This window comes from Urocampus carinirostris, chromosome 18, assembly GCF_059441175.1.
Source record: "Urocampus carinirostris isolate Australia breed hairy pipefish chromosome 18, RoL_Ucar_1.0, whole genome shotgun sequence".
NCBI classification, from domain to species: domain Eukaryota; kingdom Metazoa; phylum Chordata; class Actinopteri; order Syngnathiformes; family Syngnathidae; genus Urocampus; species Urocampus carinirostris.
The window spans coordinates 1,577,501-1,600,259 of record NC_142366.1 but is presented as its reverse complement, the minus strand read 5'-3'; the positions used below and the strand labels follow the sequence as shown (position 1 = coordinate 1,600,259).

Sequence of the window (22,759 nt, the reverse complement as noted above, 5' to 3'; positions counted from 1 at the left end):
CCTTTGAGACTCTTTGTGTTTAAGGCTATACAAATAAAAATTACTTGACTTGACTTGACATTCACTCATCCATTGTGTGCGCCGCTTGTCAACAGCAGGGTCGTGGGGACACTGAAGCACATCCAGGCTGTCCTCGAACAGCCACCAGCTTTTGGGATCACTCTTAGTCTGGACTCTACCCTTCGACCTGTTTGGCTTGGGTAACCCTACCAGGAGTACGAGACTCCCGCCGACATAGCTCTAGGGGTCATGGAGACCCGCAAAGTGCCCCACCACGATAAGGTGGTGACTTTGCTGACACATAACACAACAAATAACAGTCAAGTCAACTCATATTTATCTATGACGCCCTTAATCACAAAAATGTCTGAAAGGACTGCACAGGATTACAGTGACACAATTACATGATCTTAAACCAACATGCGGGCAAGGCACAACTCAAAACCTCAGCGTGAGGAAAAAGTGAAACCTTGAGAAGGGACCTCACAAATGGTAATCCCCTTCCAGGATGACCAGGGTGAATTACATTTAGCATTACAGTACACAAACATAGTAAACACTAGGTAACATGTTAAAAAGTTTTCCGGAAAGTGCATGACAGCAGGGAGAAAATACATAACATTGGAGAAAATTGTGGGTCAAGAGTAAGAAAGCTAGCACGCTGATTTAAACCATTCAGCATACAAAGTGACCTGGAATAATAGCGACAGTTTCATTTTTGGATATTGTAAAAAAGACACTAAACCTGATTCTTGAAGTAGATAAGTTGCTATATCTAGTCTCAACTTGTTGACTTCACTTTTTGTGGTTTTGATGGTGATATCTTCTCCTTTTAATACCTTCTCTGCAAACTAAAGAGTTTGATTAGTATTTTAGGAATTAAAAGTGAATACACAACCTATGAAGATAGCAAGATCCATGTTATTACATAACCAATTTGATATGACATTTTTTGACATGAGCATCTTGATGGTCAGAGGGCATCGTTATAAAATCCCAATTTAGGTACATGTCATGAACATCCGAAATCTCATGACGACAGGCCCACAGGTCAACATTTAATTTAAATACTGTTCATGACTTTGAAGTTGTCCTCATTGTGTACGTGATTATTTTAATTTTGAGATTCAAAATGTTGTTATAAAACTTCAGACAGCCTTTTATTTTTTTATAAATGTATCACTAATTAAAGTACATTAATTGCAGTATCAAAACATAGCCTACATCATTTGTTAATTTGTAATACACTAATGGCTTAAATTCCTCCTCTTTCTTTTTTACCAGACAAAGAATTTATGTTTTGGTTCCTTCAGAAAAGAGTTTACTTAGTTTATTCCTTCAAATAAACATTACTATTCTCACACTGCTTATTTCTTCCTTGCCTATTTGCGGTCTTTTAACGAAGACGATCACATGTTTTTTTCTCGTATTAAATGTCCCTTTTAATCTCATAAAATAATTTAAGTAAAAATGATTTGACCATTTGGTTATTAAATATATACATGATTCCTCCCTGATTAATCAACATTATAATTCTTGCTTGAGGGGTTTTGTGCGACAAAAAACGCACCCCCTCTTAAAACAGGTTCAGTTGCATCCAGCAAGCTGTGCTTTTCACTGTGAGGACATGGGCCCACCATGAGTAATCAGGGTGAATTTCATGGACTTGTGACCTTCATGGCCAGATATAGATGGGGGGGTGCATTTCCCGGCAGGCAAAAACGCCCCCCCTTAAAACAGGTTCAGTTGCTTCCAGCAAACTGTGCTTTTCACTGTGAGGATATGGGCCCACCACGAGTAGTCAGGGTAAATTTCATGGACCTGTGACCTTCATAGCCAGAGATAGATGGGGGTGCATTTCTCGGCAGGCAAAACGCACCCCCCTTAAAACAGGTTCAGTTGCATCTAGCGAGCTGTGCTTTTCACTGTGAGGATATGGGCCCACCACAAGTAATCAGGGTAAATTTCATGGACCTGTTTCCTTCATAGCCAGAGATAGATGGGGGTGCATTTCTCGGCAGGCAAAACGCCCCCCCCCCTTAAAACAGGTTCAGTTGCACCTAGCGAGCCGTGCTTTTCACTGTGAGGATATGGGCCCACCACGAGTAATCAGGGTAAATTCCATGGACATGTGACCTTCATGGCCAGAGATAGATGGGGTGCATTTCTCGGCAGCCCGACTTTTGCAGCCAGGCTGGTCCCTCCCACCAGCTTTGTTTACATTTGTTAGGTTGACGTTGGATCATTTGTACTAGAAAAAAAATGACACCGTTGCTGTGACAATACTAGGCACACGATGATCTGTTTATTCAAGTCAAACACAAAATACAATTATCGACGTGTTACGTCTTTGTTTGACTATGAGAAGAAATCAAACACGTTCGTCTCCCTTTTATCTGTTGATGGTTTGACAGTTCTCATCTCATTAGCAAAACCGCTTATCCTGGTTTGACACTTCGTTTCAGCATAATCAGCTTTATGGTGGCGTGCATAACAGTTTAAATACGAGCGATTTGAGTCGGAAAAGGCAAAATAAACACGTTACCTGCTCAAAAGTGGTTTATATACGGTGTGCATTACCGTTCGATTACGTTCACAACAAATACAAAGAAGAAATGGTTTAAGTTGAATTACATTCCCAACAAATGCAAGATGAAGTGGTCTGGGATATATGTTCGCCCTTACATACCCGAAAAGTGATGTAAAAGTGAGATAAAACGAGGTAAAAGTGGTTGTAGCAACAGGAGTGACGTGTGCGCGCTCCCGCGACAGGGGATACACTTCTCGGCGGGGATGCAATTCTCGGCATAACACCGGCACCTGATTTTGTGCCTATTAATGATGAGCCTAGGGGTTGACCGCCCGGACGGGCTGGTCAAGAGAGGGAAGGTGGTAAGAATAGGACTAAAAACCTTCAAATGGGATCGAACAAACAATATAATTGTAAACGCGTAAGTTAAGTCGTTTTTTGCTAGTTGGTTTGTACTTTGTGTGGACAATGTTGGCATTTGAATTTACTCTGCAGGATGAAAGGAGTGAGGGGTGAATGACGAACGAGTGATGGTGTATCATTCATGTAATGGAACGGTATGGTATGGAGCAGAGCAAGATGGTGGTAAGACGCTGACACAGACACAATTACTGTTAAATTTGATATGTAAACAACCAAAATGGGTGAACACTTGGGTTACAATTTACATCAGTGGAATGATTTGATTGATGAATTGGACAATTATCAGTCCCGATATCAAGACTGGCCAGTAAGATCCCCATCGATTCAGAGGGTGAAAAGACAAACAGGACAAGATTACTGGGACCAATATGAGAAGGGATATCAACCTTGGATGGTCAAGTGGGCATCTAATAATTCGTTGCGGGTTACAGTGGCTCTAAACACAATCACAAAGCTTAGTATCCCAATAAAAGCGTTGAGGGGTTTTCGAGACAACAGTGGATGACTGGTTTATGATTCACACAGGCATTTCTATGGTTACAAATAATTGGCTACTCAATGCTGACCAGGCAGCTCATAATACAAATGAGAATTGTTTGGTTTGCTTATGTGCAAGACCAGTTTTGAAAATCATGGCAGGAAAGACTATATCCAAAACTTGCCTCTTGGGTTTCCTGTATAATAAGACTCTCTAAGGAGAGTGCAGCCAATTGGACTCTGCCTTTCCACTGACAGGAATGGAAAAGAAAAGCCTATTTTTGACACCCAAGTTGCAAAGCAAAATTTCACCGGCTTGAAGTTGAATGGGTTGGGAACATCCCTAGGGTTGGGAACATCCAGGAGTCATGGTGTAATGAAAATGTGTCTTTGCCAGCAGGAGCCCCTCTTGCTCGTGCGGATGTTTGGCTGTGGTGTGGAGAGAGAGTTTTGTATGATAGGCTGCCCACCAATGCCGCAGGTAATGCCCTCGTTACGCTGATCATGCCAGTTAGTGTGGCAGCATAGGACCTGGCCAAAATGAATTGGGGAAACGTTGGACAATGGGGAAGAATTCCCTTCCTCATGAGAAGGAAGAGGGACATGCAGGAATGGTTAAGTGCAGGGGACCCTACATACATTGATGCAATTGGAGTACCAAAGAGGGGTCCCAGATGAATACAAATTATTGGACCAAGTTACAGCAGGATGGGAGAGCATTTTCATGTATGTGACCGTGAACAAAAATGTGGATAGAATCAGTTATGTGCATTACAATATCCAACGATTGGCTAATTTCACCACCTCGGCACTCCAGGCGGTGCATGAACAATTGGCGGCCACGTCTCTGATGGCATTTCAAAACCGGATGGGGTTAGATATGGTATTAGCTGAAAGGGGAGGTGTTCGCGGCGTTTTTGGAGACCAGTGTTCCACTCAGATCCCCAACAATACATCTCCAGATGGCCGACTAACCAGGGCATTGGAGGGTCTGCGCACGCTGAGTAACTAAATGAGGGAACATTCAGGTGTGGACACCAGTTGGTATTCTGACTGGTTGAATGTCTTCAGTAAATATAAAGGCTTGATTGCATCAGTACTAACTTCTATTGCTGTGTTTGCCGCTATTTATTATTATTTTATAATGGAATGAAATTTACTAATGATTTTATAATAGAATGAATTATTTTTATTGATTATTAGTTTTCTGCTAATTTTTTAATTGTTTGATGATTTTCGGTGTATGGTGGGAAATGGGGTGTTTGAGTGATGACCTCAGTCGTCTGAGGTCATGAGAGGGAATAAAGGAATATGGAAGTTTGAATTTGGGTTTGTCTGTTGGACTCTTTGAGCTTTGTGCCAAAGTTTTCGGGAGACCGTAAATTTTGACCTGGGCAGCTCTCAGGCAGAGGGAGGTTACGAGCTTTCTGAGGGCATTCGCGGAGGAGTCAACGTGCCATTCTCCCGTTCGTGGTTCCACTTTTGCGGGTTCAGAGATTCGCGGGTCTAAAAAATATACCTTACCTTCTCAATAAAAGCATTTATTGACTTGAGCTCAACTGAGGACACGGTGTGGACACTCTTATTGTGAAGAGGGAGGTGGAGGCCCTGACACAGTGCTTAGTCATGGTGAGTTACCGTTTCGCTCACCCCCCTCCTTCAACTCCTCCCCCTCACCCCCTTCATATGTGGTGCTGTTTATCATGGAGGAACTCGGCGACGCGATGAAAGTATATTCTCTTCTGTCACATTTCATCTCAGGTTTGACTTTATTATACCAAAAGCGAGCGGTTGTTTGTACTACCTAAACACGGCTAATTGTGTGTGGTTTCGTGTATTTGATGTAAAAGCCGTTCGATGCCGCTAGCTAAAGTATGTTGTTATTGTCAGAAGGTATCTCTTTCACTTTCATTAAAATTAACACAAACCATTTTTTTAACTGTTTCCCAAAACGCTTCACAAACACTCATCAAATATCACATTTTCACTGTTTTTGTTTTTAATATGTAACCGATAGTGTTAACAAGCGAAATAAGCTGCGATGGCTACATGTGGTTAAGAGCGGTTAATACAATCATACTGAATGGTTCGTAGTGGTTTCGCCACAGTCCTATTCCGTGTACCGTATTTTCCGCACTATAAGGCGCACCGAGTTATAGGGCGCACCCCGAAAAAATAGTTTTTGGTCCTATTTTTGACATACATAAGACGCACCGGATTATAAGGCGCTACAAAGGGAACGTGGACAAAACAGTCAGATAGTTCAGTCCAACTTATTACCCCCTTAACATTCCCAAAGCTTGCAAAGAAGCAAATACGTGTCGAGAACACGTGCAGATCCGGTGTCCGTAAGATGTCACTCAAATGCATCGTTCCATCATTCGGAAGGTTAAAGTCTTGGGATTCAAGAAATGACAACCATTCCTTAATATCTATTTTCTTTTTCGCTCGCAACTTTACTGTGCATATGACAATAAACACTTGGAATTGAGTTTAATTTAAAAATAGACACTCCATTCCATCCATTATCTGCACCGCTTATCACAGAAACATCGAGTTCAGTCTGAAACAAGATACAGGGCCAATATAAAACTCGGAATAGCTCAGCGAAGTCGTTGTGTTCATAATAATGTGCAGGCAATGTCTTCTTATATCTGTGAGGGTAGTAAATCCAGGAGAATACAATATTTACAAATACAGAATAGAAAAAAAATGCTTTCTCTATGTCGTCAGCCACATGCTATACGCATTCATCTTTTTCGGCCAATTGCAGACTTTGTTTCGCCGTTTAAGCCAATGGCAGCCTGTAAATGATAAAAAGGATCCGCCCCTTGACCTCCGAATAACTTTAGCCAATAGTGATCGATTCAACTGATGATTGACACATCTTTTTCGGCCACTTGCAGGCTTTGTTTGCCGTTTAATCCAATGGCAGCCAGTAAATGATAAAAAGGATCCCCCTCTCGACCTCCGAATAACTTTAGTCAATAGTGATCGACTCAAATGATGATTGACACATTGGTTAGCCAATGAAACGCCGGTAAATAAATCCCAGCATCCACCGCGTACTACTTGGCGTACGGGGGAAAATCTAGTCGGCGGCTGCTAGTTAGTTGGAAAACTTTGCAACTTTAAAATTGATCCATAAATAAAGCGCACTGTATTATAAGGCGCATGGTCAGCTTTTGAAAAAAATAAAGGCTTTTAGGTGCGCCTTATAGTGCGGAAAATACGGTAAATTGATTATGTAAGACATGGCTACACTTGTGGGTCATGTTTTGGTACATTAGGTTCCAGTGTGAAGATTTCTGGATGAGTCACCCAATAACTCCTTGCCATCATGCCAGCGATCACTTTGGTTTAATGGCGGGGAGGTATACTGTATACCTGTATACGTTTTTTTTAAGCATTTTTGAAACGGGCGCGTATTTTCAGTTTTCGTGGGTGGTCTCGGTCCCCACTAACCCGATAACCAAAGGATTACTGTACTTTACAATCTTGCAGGCTTTTTTCTGAATTGTCGTAGTGCAGGCATTCTTCAAAAACCGAGCATGGTCTTCGATCCATTTTTCCTTTGCTTCTTCTCAAGCTTTTTTAATTTTCTAGTTGACTTCTTTATACTTTGGTCCTCCTCCTCCAGGGCTGTTTATTTTCTTATTTAGTTCTCGCCTCAAGTCCCACTGTTTGAGAATTTCGTTTGTAACCCACGGCTTCAACTTCTTCCGGTGTTTTCTACAATTTTTTTTGCTGCTTCAGTTACCGTCTTTGGAAACTTGTTGGTTTGGGTTTCAACATCTCCGTCCAAGGGGAGCAGAGGAGCAAATTTCCTGCCAATAAAGGCCTGGAAGCTTTCGACCACCTTCTGGTGTTTCAGTTGCTCAAGGTCAAACTTGAGCCATGGGTTCTGTGACTTTTTGACCCTGTGGAGACAAACGCAGAAGTTCATCATGACCAGGTTATGATCGCTTCCCACAACAGCTCCAGGAAATGCATGCTTGCTGTCTTGATTCTACTTTTTAAACATTGTGGAATTATGATGTAGTCGACCTGACTGTGGTGGATTCGATCTGGATGGTGTCATGTCCATTTTATAGAGTTCTTGTGGCTGCCAAAGGTGTTTGCCTACACCAAGTTATTGTAGCTATCTAGCCGTTGTCCTCATTCATTGGTTTGTAGGTTGGCGCTTGTTCCACATATTTTCGTCCACTTTCTATGAGCATTCATACCAATTTGGGCATTCCGGTCGTCTTGCAGGATGTATTCAACCTGGGCATAAAAGTCCTTATTTTATTTGTCACTGTGTTCTAAGGTTGGTGCATAGGCCTGGCTGAGTGTGATGTTGAACGGTGAGGCACTATGGCGTATTGTGATGAGTCTGCTTGAGATTAGGCAACATCCTAATATAGAGGCCGTGATGATTTTTTGCACCAAGAATCCCACACCATACACGTGCTTCTTAGCTTCTCCACTATTGTAGAAAACATGGTCCGCATCAATTCTCATTTATGCTAAGTTTTTCTATCTGGTCTCACATAGACCCAACAAGGAAAGTTGAAAGAACTCATCTCTTTGATTTTACGAACATTTTTTGTATTACTAGGGGGCAAAAAATATAACACACTGTCCCTTTAGGGTCAGTGCAATCCAAAGAATGCCTATTCTTTTAAAGTTTTATTTTCATTATATAGATTGCTGTGAAACATGGTAACAATTTCAAGCATTTCTAAGCACTCTACTCAAAATTTCTAGCACCTTTGAATCCTCAAAAACACAACATGAAAATTCAAGCTTTTTCAATGATTTGAAGCCCGCCTGATATTAAAATCTATGCAGAGGATGAATAATATAGAATGGTAGTAATGTAAGATTGTCTGGTCTAAAGAAATGAAAACAAGAGCTTTTTATTAGACCTTCCCAGAGCCCTATCTGTCCGAAAAAACAAACATCTTAAACATCATTGGCCAGTGCCTAGAAGGCGGGGCAAAGACAAGTCAATTTGAAGTTAAGCACTGGTTAGCTCTTAGTTCGCGTTTTTTGGATCTATCAACGAGTCCGTGCTACTTCTGGCGGTAGTCGTCATTCTCAGGAAAGTGATCGCTGTAGCTCCTCAGGATGTCCTGGAGGCGGGGCATCCTCTGAGGGGTCGAGGCCATTTGAGGCTCCTCCTGCCCGCTCTGGTAGGGCTCCGACTCGTACAGGTCCTGCTCTACAGCTTCTTGTTGGGGCGGGGCTTGGAGGCGGGGCTGCTCGGGCTCTATGCGGCGCAGGCGGCAGTCGTGGTCGAATTCTGGGTCGCAGTGTGGATCAGTCGGTTCCAAGACCCCGTTGCGGGTGCCGTCAGCGTTCAGGTGGGGCTCGTAGGCCTCGGCAGGGTAGGGTACGCGGCGGTGGGTGCCTGACCAGGGCTCGGCCGGCTGAAGCGGGAAGCACTCACGGTCATAGCCGATGAAGCAATCGTAGCCTTCTTTGGTTTTCCCAGGAGGCCCCAGGGGGTGGCGCTCTTCCCTGATCGGCTCATCGTAAGTGTGCGGGAAGAAGGGCGTATGTGGGCGGATGCTGTGACGGAGCGTGGTGCCGGGGGCGGAGTCTTGCATGGTGGAGAAGGGATCGTTGGGGTCGGACTCGGGGGCAGTGTCTCGCATGGCGGAGAAGGGATTGTTGGGGGCGGACTCGGTGTGAGGATCGCTAACCTGAGCCTGCGCCATTAATCGGCGCAGGACATCGTAGGGGTCATTTGCAGGGGGCGCGGCTTGGCGCAGGATGGCGTAGGGGTCGTTGGCAGGGGGGGCGGGCTGACGGAAGGCAGCGTAAGGCTTGAATGCTTGGTTAGTGTCTCGAAACATGCCGTACAGGTCCCTGTAGGAGTCGGCGGCTGGTGGCGGGACTCGTATGGCTGCCGCCTGCTCATTGGATTCTTGTTTGTAGGCCTCAGGGGGTGTGGCGTATTTAGTGGCGGTCAGGGGGTTGCAGCCCTTGTCAAAAATGGGATTGCAAGACCCGGCGCTGGCTGGCGATGGGTGTTTCTGAGGGAAAACACAATTGTAAATTTATAATATGTCTGTTGCTGGGAACTGATCCTGCTATAGATAAATTCAATTTAGGAATAAATGAATGGTTAAAAATACATATAAATGTACACAAATAGATCACGTAATACCTAATAAATTGGTGAGGAAAGCGGGCTCTGTTGTGGACACAGAGCTGGACAGCCTGACAGCTGTAGCTGAAAGACGGGCACTGAAAAGGCTGCGGTCAATCATGGACATTTCATCACATCCACTACAGAGCATCATCTTCAAACGGAAGAGCAGCTTCAGCGACAGACTGCTGTCAGTCTCTTTCCACGGACAGACTGAGGAGATCATTTCTTCCACATGCCATGAGGCTCTTTAACTCCACCCAGGGGAGTAAAAGCCCACATTAAACCCCACCCCTACATTTGCATATTACCCTATTTTTATTGCAGTGTGTATTTTATGTAGCACTATTTAAATACTCTATATCAACACCTTATATTGGGTATTTCTGTATTCTATTTATTTTATTTTATTATTATTTTATTTTTCAACACAAAGATACTGCGGGAAGTGTGAATTTCCCTACAGGGATGAATAAAGTATCTATCTATCTATTTATCCATCTAAATATATAAAAAATATATAATTTATTTAAATATTTATGCATTTTGCCATTTATTTATTTTGGTATTTATTTCAGTATTTATTTGGTCAAGTATTATGTATTTATCGTGTAGTTCGTCGAGTATTTTGTTGTGTAGTCTGGCGAGTATTTTGTGTGTTTAGTCATGTATTTTGATGAATATTTATAGAGCATTTGGTCGTGTATTTCGTCATGCAAATGTGTATCTTGTCATGACCTTAAATGTTAACCTGAAACTTTGTCGTGTATTTTGTAGTGTCTTTTTCTTAACTGCATTTAGTTGAGACAAAATACATACCAAAATAAAAGATCAAGTGTATCAATGAATGAATATATTGCATTAATGTCATGTATGTATTTGTTCATTTAATTTTATGGCATACATTTGTAGCTAGTTTTTTAATTCTATATTTACATCTACATAAAGCAGGATAGGTCCTTTGTAGGAACTCACCACGAGAGAGGCAGCATACGAGCAGTAGGGGTCCCGCAGGGGGTCACATGTTGGGTATTGCAGGTATTGATTGGCCGGGGCCGTCTCCACCACCGGAGTGGGCGGGGCCTTGGCAGTGGGTGGGTATCCATAGGCGGCACTCAGGTGATACTGCAGGCACTCTACGTCCTCAGCCCCGCAGATGCGCAGAAGCTCTGCCTTCTGATCCTGAAAGAACAAAATTCGGTTTTCTTTTTCGGGGTCTCTGAGTAAAAATCCAGCGGTATGCATTACGGTTCAAAAGTTTGGAGTCAGCCAGAAAAAAAAGTTTTTCATGAAAAAGTCACACATATCTATCAAACAAGTTGTACATTAGTCTCCAGTTTGAGAAATAGATGCCATAGATGTCCTCAACTAGTGACATTGTTAAACAGTGTCAACATCTACAGTGAAGAGGCGACTCCGAGATTCTGAACATCAGGTCGAGTGGCAAAAAAAAACCCTATCTGAGACTGGCCAACAAAACTAAGGGATTAATATGGGCAAAATAACATTGCTTCTTCTCATTCTATTCTAGTTAGAGCCTGTTTTTGCTGTTCTCTTAAGGGAGTAGTACACACTGTTTTAGGAGATCTGAAATGTCTTTGCAATTCCTCGCATAAAATAGCCTTCATTTCTTAGAACAACACTAGAATTTTGGGTTTTACACAAAAGTTATATTTTTAGCCAGTTTAATCACATCCCCAAATGTGATGCTAATGATAATGGACAAGCTTAAAGCAAGGTCAGTTTTATACCTCGCCTAACCAGCTAGACTGTTTTCAGCTGTGCTAATCTAAGTACACAAGGGTTTTCTTAGCCTTCTAATCCAATAAGTAAACACATTGGATGATTAGAAAACGGCATTGCTGGTTGCTGGAAATAGGTCTCTATACACTTATGTTGATAATGTATAACATATGTGACATTTATAGCTAAAACAGTCAATTACCATGTTACCATTAACTTAGTGTTATCTGGTGTCTTTAAAAAAATCATGCCAATTCTAACTGACCCTAAACTTTTGCAAGGCGACATACCTTGGAAAGGAAAGAAACCGCAGCCGGGGCGTAGTAGTGTGGGGCAGGCTGGGGGTCTTTGGTCGAGGTGGTAGACCGTACAAAAAGAGGGGCAGGGGACTTGATGGGGTCCTGGGCTTGCATCACTAGGGGCACGTAGGGAATCTTTCCAGCCATCAGGGCGGCGTAGAGGCAGTAGGCGTCTTTGGTGGGATCGCAGGTTTTTAAAAGGGCCGGTTTGGGGGTCTCGGGTTTGGGCCTGGTGGTGTAGGACGCTACGCAGTTGGGGTCGTCCGAATCGGCGCAGGACTTGTAAATCTCACCCAGGTGGCGTAGGTAGGCTTTGTAGGAGTGCCGGCCTTCGGCGCGGTTCTTGTTCTGGAGGTAGGTCAGGTAAATGCGATCCAGTTCCTGAACCTGAAACCAGAATCTCCGTTTAAGCGGCGGGTTCAGTTTGAGGACGTTACTGCCGGTAGCTTACCGCCTCCTGGTTGCCATTGTCGGTGAAGTACTTGTACCAGCTCCAGAAGTCTGAGTGTTGCTTGTACCAGCTGATGTTCCGGCGGTTTCGGATCAGCCTCCGGTGGGACACAGCAGCCTCCGCCATGGTCCGGATGCTTTCCCCGGCTGAGAGACGACAAAGTTGGTCTTGATACAAACTGGCAACATGTTATTTCTTTACCACTAGCTTTACTGCTACTTTTACCATTATCTTAATACTATTTAGTACTTTATTATTTGAATACTTTTTTTATGACAATTTCAATTCATCTCGTTTATTTGTTCTTTTCAGTCATGTGACAACAAATATTATATCACAGAATGAACAAATCACCTGAAGTGAAAAATGGGATGACAGGTTGAAGCCAGGGCCCGTCCCCTAAAAAACTTTGTACGCTTCTTCAATGAAGCATCATATCTTACATCATTATTACAATCATTTGTTAATCCATTAAAAAAATTACCGCATTACTTAATCACGATATTTACAGTGGTTTACAGTTTATAAAATGTTGTTCTTTTCACACACTTCTCATCTCCGAACAATATACAACGGGTCAGGTGTATCGACATTTCGTTCTGTGTACATTGTTACAAAGAATGACAATACAAAGGAAATTATTATTATTATTATAATATAACGTGTAAAACCTGTGTTAAACATGCATTTTTTTGTTCAGTTTGGAATTAGAAGTGCACCAAGAGTGACCCTTAAGAGCCCGATCCAAACCAGGTGAGCCCATGTGTCCAGCCCCACTTCCATCGCTTTTTGCAGCTCAGATGACATCGGCCTGATCAAGGGTGTTCTCCAGTGTCGTCTGTTCGGTGAGGACCAAAATGGCTACATTTTATAACTTTTAACTACATACATTCCAGTATCTTTTCACACTTATCGGTAATATTTATAAATTTTCAGTATCTAACACATAGTTTTAACTGATTTTTGTTATTTTTCGGTATTTTTTTCACTTCTTTCACAAATGCCTTTTGTATCTTTTTTTTTTACTATTACTTTTTAGTAATTTTCAGCCCATTTTTTAGTACTCTCTGGCATTTCACAATATGTGCTTTATTCTTTACTGTAATTTCAGTATTTCAAATTTTTGTCCATGATTCAAATCTTTGATATAACTTTTTCAATTTATTTAAAATTATTCTACTGTATTCCTATTTATCAAATCGTGTCTCCAATACTTCAACCAAATTGTTTCACATGCAATTTCATGAAATTGCCCATTGCTAGTCTAATTTATTTTTGTTTTTATATTGGCGATGTTTGAACTCATTGATGGCTTTGGACATCAATGTTCAATTAGAGCTGGGCCGAGAACCTATGGGTCGCTTTCATGGTACATCTGGCTAGGGAATAAATGGAAATCTTTGTTATTTTCCAGAATCATTCCAAATGTGAACTGAGGATTGACGTCTGTAAACTAAAAGAAGCCAAAGCAGCATTGATAGTTCAAAGGGTTCAGTCCAGGTCAAAAATAGGGCATAGTCTCAACTACAGTTTGCAATCATGGTGTCACACCAACAGACCCTGTCATGGCTCTTTTCTAAGGCAGCTCATTGAACAAAGTACCGTAAATTCCGGACTATAAGCCACTACTTTTTTCCCAAACATTCAACCCTGCGGCTTATTCAGTGATGCGGCCAATTCATGTAATTTTTTAACAGCCGCCAGCGGCGCTCGAGTACAAAATGTAAGATTTAGACCGGTGGAATATATGCGCCGAGGAAGACTGCAACTTCTTAGCTTGTGCACAAATTAAATTAGCGTAGACATATCCTCATCTTGCAAATTGCTAAAACAAAGGCACATGACGCAGCTTGTAAGCTAATCGCAATCGAGCAGTCCGATAAAGAAGGAAACAGAGCTACTGCACGTAAACTTTACTTTGCGAGCGTGTTGCTAGCGTGTTTTTGAATAAGGGAGCGTGGGACGACGTCTATATGACAAAGTCTCTTTCCCATACTGAAGGAAGACGACTTTGATGACGTCAGCTATAAGGAGGAAGATGAGGACGGTTTACCGTGGTTTCTACATGTACGGTATTTTTTTTTTTAACAGACCCTTCACAGGCACGGTTTGGGATGAAAGTTATATTATATTATAATATTATCATTAAAGCTTTGAAAACTCTCTCGGTGTACCGTCTTTCTTTGTAAATATGTGTAACCATGTATAATATGTATTTGCAACTGTATATTTTTGTAATGTATTTATTTTAGAGACTTATTCTGATATGTTTTCCACAGGCGAATCAAAAAGAAGGGGCGAAAACAACGCGGGCTGACGGGAAGTGGAGTAAAGGTGAGACCTGTTTGTGGACGTGGCGGACAATAGTGCAAATATATTTTTCCCACCCTTACATTTGGAAATATACATTTTTTTTCCTTGGATCATTTTCAACGGGACCCGTACTCTGCAGGTCTGCATCAAACTTTAAGTACCGGTATCATTTTCCGTTCATTTTGCCGGCTGTGGTTTTTGGACTGTGTACTTTATATTCAGTTACAATCGCGGGACTCAAAGTCGGGTTTGGATTAATTTTGTGATTGTGTTACATGATTCGATGTGGGCGCATGCGGCTTATATACAGGTGCGGCTTGTGTAAGTACAAAAGCGGTTTTCCTCTTAAAATGTGGTGGGTGCGGCTTATAATCAGGTGCGCTCTATAGTCCGGAATACGGTATGTTAATTGTTGAGATACTTTACGATGAAAAGCCACAGAACAAACTGTAGACACCCATAAATGTTAGGAGAGCATCCAGAGCAATTTAATTGGGTGAGAGGTAAAAATGGGCTGAGCTATGCACACATAGCGCAAGAACTTGCTTCTCTCCAAATATATTGGTATCCTTATCTTTTGCAGTATTTTGTGGCATTTTTACAAAAAAACTTTGCTTGCCTCTCTGTTTTGAAACCAATATTCAGAAGAAATATAATGGTAAAAATAAGACTCAATACTCTTAAGTTACTGCAGGAAGTAGACAAATTTTGATTGGTGTATTTATATCAGGGGTCTCCAATGTAGTGCCCGCAGGAACCAGTGTGCCCCCTACGGACGGTTGAGGTGCCTGCGCACCTGTTCTGAAAATAGCTCACGAGTGCTTGGTCATTGTTATTATCTAGTAAAATTATTTTTTGTTAGTTGACAGAGTCTATTTAACCCCTATTTTTAATAATTAACCTGGTAATAACATAGTTATATGATACGTTGTTAGTTTAGAAATTCAAATAAATTCCAATTCATAGGCAAAAAAATATATATTCAACTATTGATAATTATCTTTAAGCAATTAATTTCGAAAATTGAATGGGAATCTATTTGTGTATTAAACTTATGTATTCGTGTTTTTATTGATTAATTTTTCAGGGAATTCAACAAACTAAATTCCGATTGACGTTTTTTTTTTAAAGCGAATGAACATAAAGTGCAGTTTTTTATCTAGCTATTTTGCTACCTTTTTTGCTTTGCATCTGGCTATCTTCCTACCTTAGCTCTTTAGCAAGATATCTAGCGAGCTTTTTACATCAGTTTTTATGCTGTCTAACTAATATTATACTTTTTGTTGCCACTTATCAAGGTAAATTTGGGGCTCTTTTGTAGCTTGCTAGCTCTCTTTTTTAGCTTTTTATCTGCTATTTAGATGGCTCTTAGCAAGCCATCTTGCTCCCTACTGTTTTTTTTCCAACCTTTTTACCTTTCCATCTATCAAGCTACATTTTTAGCGATTTACCAAGCTATCCATCTAGCTTTTTACAGTTTTGCATACTATCTAGCTAACATTTGACCCTTTTGGCTAGATATCAAGCAAAATTTTGGCCTCCTTTCCAGCTAGCTATCTAGCTTTTTTTAGCTTTCTATCTGACTGTTTAGATGGGTTTGAGCAAAAACTGCTGTTTTTTAGACGGCTATTTAGATAGAGAGAGAGAGAGAGAGAGAGAGAGAGAGAGAGAGAGAGAGAGAGAGACAGAGAGAGAGAGAGAGATAGATAGATAGATAGATAGATAGATAGATAGATAGATAGATAGATAGATAGATAGATAGATAGATAGATAGATAGATAGATAGATAGATAGATAGATAGATAGATAGATAGATAGATAGATAGATAGATAGATAGATAGATAGATAGATAGATAGATAGATAGATAGATAGATAGATAGATAGATAGATAGATAGATAGATAGATACTTTATTCATCCCCGAAGGGAAATTCAAAATTCACACTTCCAGCAGTCTACCCCGTTGTTTATTAACAGATTAACATGATGCCCTAGGGGTGCTTGTAGCGGAGTGGATGATGTCACGCTAGTCCAAAAGTTCGACATCCCTGCGGCAGATGGAAATCTTTTCTTTGTGAAAATCCAGGGATACACCACCTCGTGTTAGCAAGTCCGCCTCCTCTCCGATTCCCCCCAGCTTTCGTGTCTCTGTTTGGCTTTTTAGCTATTTGGCTTCTTTTTATTTTTTTACCTTCGTAATTAACTATCAAGCTACCTGTAAGCTATTTAGCAAACTATCTAGCTAGCTTCTTACATTTCTTTGCATGCTACCAAGCTAACATTTGACCTTTTTTGCTAGTTATCAAGATAAATTTCGGGCTCCTTCCTAGCTATCTAGCTTACAGTAGTTTTTAGCTTTCGATCTGGCTATTTAGAATAGAGTTTTCTCTTTTAGCTAGCTATTTAGCTCCCTTTTTGTTTTTCAACTTTCTAGCTAACTATCAAGACACCTTTAAGCTATTCAGAAAGCTATCTAGCTAGTTTGTTCCTTTTTTGCATGCTATCTAGCCAACATTTTTACGTTTTTTTTCTTGTTATCAAGCTAAAGTTTGGGATCCTTTCTAGCTAGCTATCTAGCTTTCTATCAGACTATTTCAATGGGTTTTTGCTCTTTCAACTAGCTATTTAGCCCACTTAGGCAATTAAGCAAGCTATCTAGCTAGCCTTTTACTTTTTTTGCATGATAACTAGCTAACATTTTTCCTTTTTTGCTCGTTATCAAGCAATTTTTAGCTTGGGCTCCCTTCTAGCTAGCTTTCTTGATGGGTTTTTACTCTTTTAGCTAGCTATCTAGCTCCCATTCCGTTTTGTATCTGTTTACTATTCTAACTATCAAGCTACAGTTTAGCATCTTAGCAAGCCATCTAGCTATTTTCATATCAAAGTGGGTGCCCTTTGCGCTAATTAGTAACAAAAAATAGCTTGCCTCTTAAAAAAGGTTGGAGACCGATGATTTATATTGACAAGGAACAAAGGCTCTTGCATTATCATCATTTCAAAAATGTATTCAAACGTCACGCAATTAAATAAAATGTGCTGAAAAATTAGCTGTTGTCTGGAGAGCGTGTTTGACAGTTTTGTTGATTTTTGTCTTAAAATATAGGCTGTGGCTCTCTTTCTAAAGAAAAAAAGAAAAATCAACATATCTTTATTTTATGGCACTTTGGGTTAAAAAGGTTTTTGACCCCTGCATAATGGTGTAAAACAGGGTTGGAGAACCTTTTTGACCCAAGAGCCATAATAGAAAAATATGTTTTTTTTTTGAGAGAGCTACACTTTATATTTTAAAGGGACAGTGTGTAATGATTAGTGCATCCTAGTGGTACAAAAATCTCTCATTAAAATAAAACCACATTGATTTAAATACCAAGCAAAATTACATTAACTATCATACCAATGTTAATTTTTATCAAAAAATCATAGATTGAGAAATTTGTACTTATTTTATACTGTGGAATACCAACTTAGGTCGCCGCCGTGTTTGTCCGGCATCCTGTTGCCACACTGTGCTCTGTGGCACTGGCCCTCGCTCGCACCAGACAACACAGTGCCATCCTCTAGTCAAATATTACGCACTGGGACTTTAAGAAAAATTTCAGCAAAACCACCAAACTCGCTCTCAAGACAAAATCAAAATTTTCAGCGCATTTTATTTCACTATGTGTCGTTCGATGATTTGACAAAATTTATGAAATAAGAATAATGCCAGAGCATGTGTCTTATATCAACAAATATACCACTTTAAACTTGTCTCTCTCCAGCAATTACTTCATATCATTGAGGCTCATTTTGATCTTCATTTTTTTCGTAAATAATGGTTTCAAAACAAGGTGAAAGAGGAGCTCTTTTGTAAAAATGTCAAAAAATACTGCAAACGAGGATACTGACCTGCTTACCTTTGGTGCAGACAGAAGTGTGATGTGTACATAGCTCTGCCCACCTCTATTGCTCACCCAATCAAATTGTGTGCTTGGTTGGCGTTTCTGTGTGAATACAATTTCTCTCAGGGTTTCTATTGTAAAGTTTCTCAACTGTGACCGTAAATTGTTAAATGAGCTTCCATAACAAGGATTTCTTTGCGACCAACAGCCAAAACAGGGTCTGTTGGTGTGACACCTTGACAATAAACTGTAGTGGGTCAGTAGGTTGGGGAGTTGTATCCCTTAACCACTAGTGTCTTTGAAGCATCATTTCTTGTGGTGTGTCTTGGGAGTAGGCCCATTATATTGACCCTTTGCACACACTTGACTTAACCACGAGACGGCAGTGGACGAGGCCAGTAGACAACAACAACAAAAACAGCTATACTATTTAATACCATTGGCAACGACTAGTCAAACCAATGTTGTATTGGGCTCACCTTGCCTGAAAGCACAAAGGGCACTTTTTAGAGAAACTGAGAATAGCATTAGCAAGGCTAACTACCAACCCATACCTTTTTCCTCCTGACATATTCACACAATTAAACAAATCATCCAGTCTGCACTCGTGCAAAAGTTACTGAAACGACTTTGTATCTGCATTTTTGGGAGAATGTAAAAGAACAGAAAGGCACCTTGTATAGAAATCAGTTCAGCAATTAGAAAACATTTACTTTGGGGTTTTACATTGACATTTTCTCTTCTAAATGTTCGTCTCTCTTTTAATTCATTGATAATTTGGCAGTTCATTTTAGTGTAAACTTTATGGTAGAGCACATAGCAGTTTTAAATACATGTGATATTTGTAAAATTTCCATTTAAATCCCTGGTTAATCACAATAAAAGAAGCTTTGATGTAACTTGTACACTTGACATAAAATTGCTAGGAAATACATCAAAAGGTACCTTGTAAAAATGGTTAAGTCATTTATTTATTTGTATAGCCCTTAATCACAATTAGTCTCTAAGGGCTTAAAAAAAAATGAAATGAAATGATCTGCATTTATATAGCGCTTTTCAAGTCAATGACTTCCCAAAGCGCTTTACAGTGTGCTCCACATTTCCCAATAGCGGCCTTGCAGCCATGTAAGGCGCTAACCTGCTTATTGGGGGTATTAGGGGTTCAGTGTCTTACCCAAGGACACTTCGACATGTAACACGGACGAGCCGGGATTCGAACTAGGATCCCTTGATCCCAGGACGAACGCTCTACCTCCTGAGCTACTGCCGCCCCACTGCAAATCCTGGAATACTTGAGGGCTGCCAGCCTGACAGTGTTGTGCCTCGGTTTAGAACCTTGCTCACCGCACAGCAATAAATAACCATGGTAAAAAGTGGTGCTTATATTCTTCTCTGGTGGTTATTGGTATTTTTTTCAACTCAACTACCGATTCAACTACCGTGCACTCAAGAGCTCCTTGCCGTCCGTCATGGCTCTGATTCTGCCAGAGAAGGCAATGTGAAGTCACGTGCAAAAGGTCAATACTGGACCGAACCATTCTATATATGAGTGCTACGTCACCTATGTGCGCTATAGACTCGAGTCCGTGCTTGTCAGATTCAGAAGACTATAGATTAGATCTGCTTGAGTAGAATTTTTTCTCAGAGCCATATGTACTCATAAAAAGAGCTCGGGAGCCACAGGTTCCCGACCCTTGCTAAAAAGTATTTTTTACCGTCCGCTTTGTGTTTGGCAACGGGTCCGGCCAAGGCGTGAGCTGCAAACACATGAAAAGGGAGAAGGTCAGTAAACGCTGAGGACGACAGAGGCACATTCCTGATTAAATACACTAGGGGCTGCACGGTGTTCTCTCCACTGCACCCGCTGGCGTTTTTCTGAGGGAGAGCCTTTGTACATTTTATAGATGCACTCGTAACATCAAACCGCATGCTGAGCTTTTAAAGCTGTGAAAGCGCTTATGCACGGGAAAAAAGAGCACATTCAGCTTTTCTTTCATCTCAGTCGGGAAAAGGTGTTAATGCCTTCCAGAAGGAGAGGAGGAGGACGAGGACATCGACATCCAGTCCAAGGAGCACAACAAATAGAGCTTTAATTTGTGTTTGACATATACATTCGTCAAATCAATCAATGTTATTTTTGATTTTAGCACTTACAATACCTAATGGCCCGGGCTTGCCATTGTCAGGTATTCTACTTGGGCGAAGTTGTTTGGGCCGTGGTTTGTTGGAAAAGCGCCAGGGAGCCACTAGGGCAGGGGTCTCAAACCCTTTTCAAGCATTAAGCTACTTTTAGTTCCTTATAAGTGAAAATGGCACCCACTTTGATATGAATTTTCTTAAATATAATTTTAGCTAAATGGCTTGCCAAATTCGGTAGCTAAAAAGATGGCTTGATAGTTAGCTGTACAGGTAAACTCGTAAAAAAACTAAAAGGAAGCCAAATACCTAATGGGGAAAAAGCCATAGAAAGCTAAAAAAAATAAAAAGATACTTAGCTAAAAGGAGGCCAAAATGTAGATTGATAACTAGCAAAAAAGTAATGTTTTCAGTAGCTAGCATGCAGAAGAAATGTAAAAAGTTAGCTTGCTTAATAGCTAAAAAGGTAGAAAGATAGCTAGCTACAAAGCTAAAAAGGTAGGCAGAAAGCTAGCAAAAAATGGTAAATGCATTTATATAACGTTTTGCAAGTCAATGAAGACCTCCCAAAGGACTTTACAATGTGCTTCACACTTACCCATTCACACACACACACATCAATCGGGATTCAGCCATGCAAGGTTCCTACCTGCCTATTGGGGGAATTAGGGATTTAGTGTCGAAGGACACTTCGACATATAACACGGAGGAGCCGGTAATCAAACCTTGGACCTCTTAATCCCAAGACAAGCGCTCCACCTCCAGAGCTAATCCACCCAATGCATATTTTTTGCTCATTCATTTTGTAAAACCAATTACTTGGAATTAAAATATCATTTCCCATAAAACAAATCAATAAAAAGATGAACAAATCATTTGTTTAATTAATAGTTAATCAATTAACTCTAATTCTACTCTCTTAATTGCAGGAAGCGCACAGCCCGGATAAGACTGTGCGGTACCCCATACTCCCGAAGCACCCCCAGGCTTCTCCTGCTACTGGTAACATCGAATCTAGTACTATCTGTGGGGAAGCAAACCACATACCTTAAAACCGTCCTGGAGAGGAATGGGTGCTGCCAGGTTGTACTTACCCAACACACAGGAAGTGGTGCTCGTAGGACTCAGACAGCCAAGGGGTCTGTGATACTTTTTATTTGTTTTTGAAACTCATTTTTAAAAAAGTGTGACTTTTCATGGAAAACATTAACGTCGGGGACCCTAAATTTTGAAAAAAAAAAAAAAAAAAAAGAATTTTTTTAATATATATATATATATATATATATATATATATATATATACACAGTGCATCCGGAAAGTATTCACAGCGCTTCACTTTTTCCACATTTGGTTATGTTACAGCCTCATTCCAAATTGTATTAATTTAATCTCTTATCTCAAAATTCTACACAAAATACTCCATAATGACAATGTGAAAAAGATTTTTTTTTTTACTTTTTTTGAATTCATTAAAAATAGAAAACTAAGAAATCACATTTACATAAGTATTCACAGCCTTTGCTTAATACTTTGTTGCTCCACCTTTGGCAGCAAATACAGCCTCAAGTCTTTTTAAATATGATCCAACAAGTTTAGCACACCTATATTTAGGCAGTTTTGCCCATTCTTCTTTGGTCTCAAGCTCAATCAGGTTGGATGGGAGACGTTTGTGCTCAGCCATTTTCAGATCTCTCCAGAGATGTTCGATCGGATTCAAGTCTGGACTCTGGCTGGGCCACTCCAGGACATTCACGGAGTGGTTCTGAAGCCAATCTTTCAGTTTAGAAGGCCGGCCAGCTCTAGGAAGAGTCCTGGTGGTTCCAAATGTCTTCCATTTACGAATAATGGAGGCCACTGTGCTCATTGGGACCTTCAAAGCAGCATATTTTTTTCTGTATCCTTCCCCAGATTTGTGCCTCAAGACAATCCTGTCTCGCAGGTCTACAGACAGTTCTTTTGACTTCATGCTTGGTGTCTGTGCTCTGACATGCACACTCAACTGTTGGACAGGTGTGTGCCTTTCCAAATCATGTCCAATCAACTGAATTTACTGCAGGTGGACTCCCAGTAAGCTGTAGAAAGATCTCAAGGATGATCAGTGGAAAAAAGATGCACCTGAGCTCAATTTTGAGCTTCATGGCAAAGGCTGTGAATACTTATGTAAATGAGATTTCTTAGTCTTCTATTTTAAATAAATTCAAAAATAGTAAAAAAAAAAAAAAAACTTTTTCACATTGTCACAATAGAGTATTTTGTGTAGAATTTTGAGATAAGAGATTAAATTAATACAATTTGGAATGAGGCTGTAACATAACAAAATGTGGAAAAAGTGAAGCGCTGTGAATACTTTCCGGATGCACTGTATA

General features: G+C 40.6%; 1 protein-coding gene across 1 annotated transcript in view; it reads right to left on the bottom strand.

The window, feature by feature from the left end:
• Positions 1 to 8,130: 8,130 nt before the first annotated feature.
• and1 (actinodin1) overlaps positions 8,131 to 22,759 on the bottom strand; it is a 15,629-nt gene continuing 1,000 nt past the window's right edge. The window contains exons 2-6 of the mRNA XM_088322848.1: positions 19,973 to 20,014; positions 12,063 to 12,208; positions 11,603 to 11,998; positions 10,524 to 10,751; positions 8,131 to 9,447 (exon numbers count right to left, since the gene is read on the bottom strand). Of these exons, the coding sequence (XP_088178974.1) occupies positions 8,488 to 9,447; positions 10,524 to 10,751; positions 11,603 to 11,998; positions 12,063 to 12,208; positions 19,973 to 20,014 (1,772 nt within the window). The 3' untranslated portion in view covers positions 8,131 to 8,487. The remainder of the gene's footprint in view (positions 9,448 to 10,523; positions 10,752 to 11,602; positions 11,999 to 12,062; positions 12,209 to 19,972; positions 20,015 to 22,759) is intronic.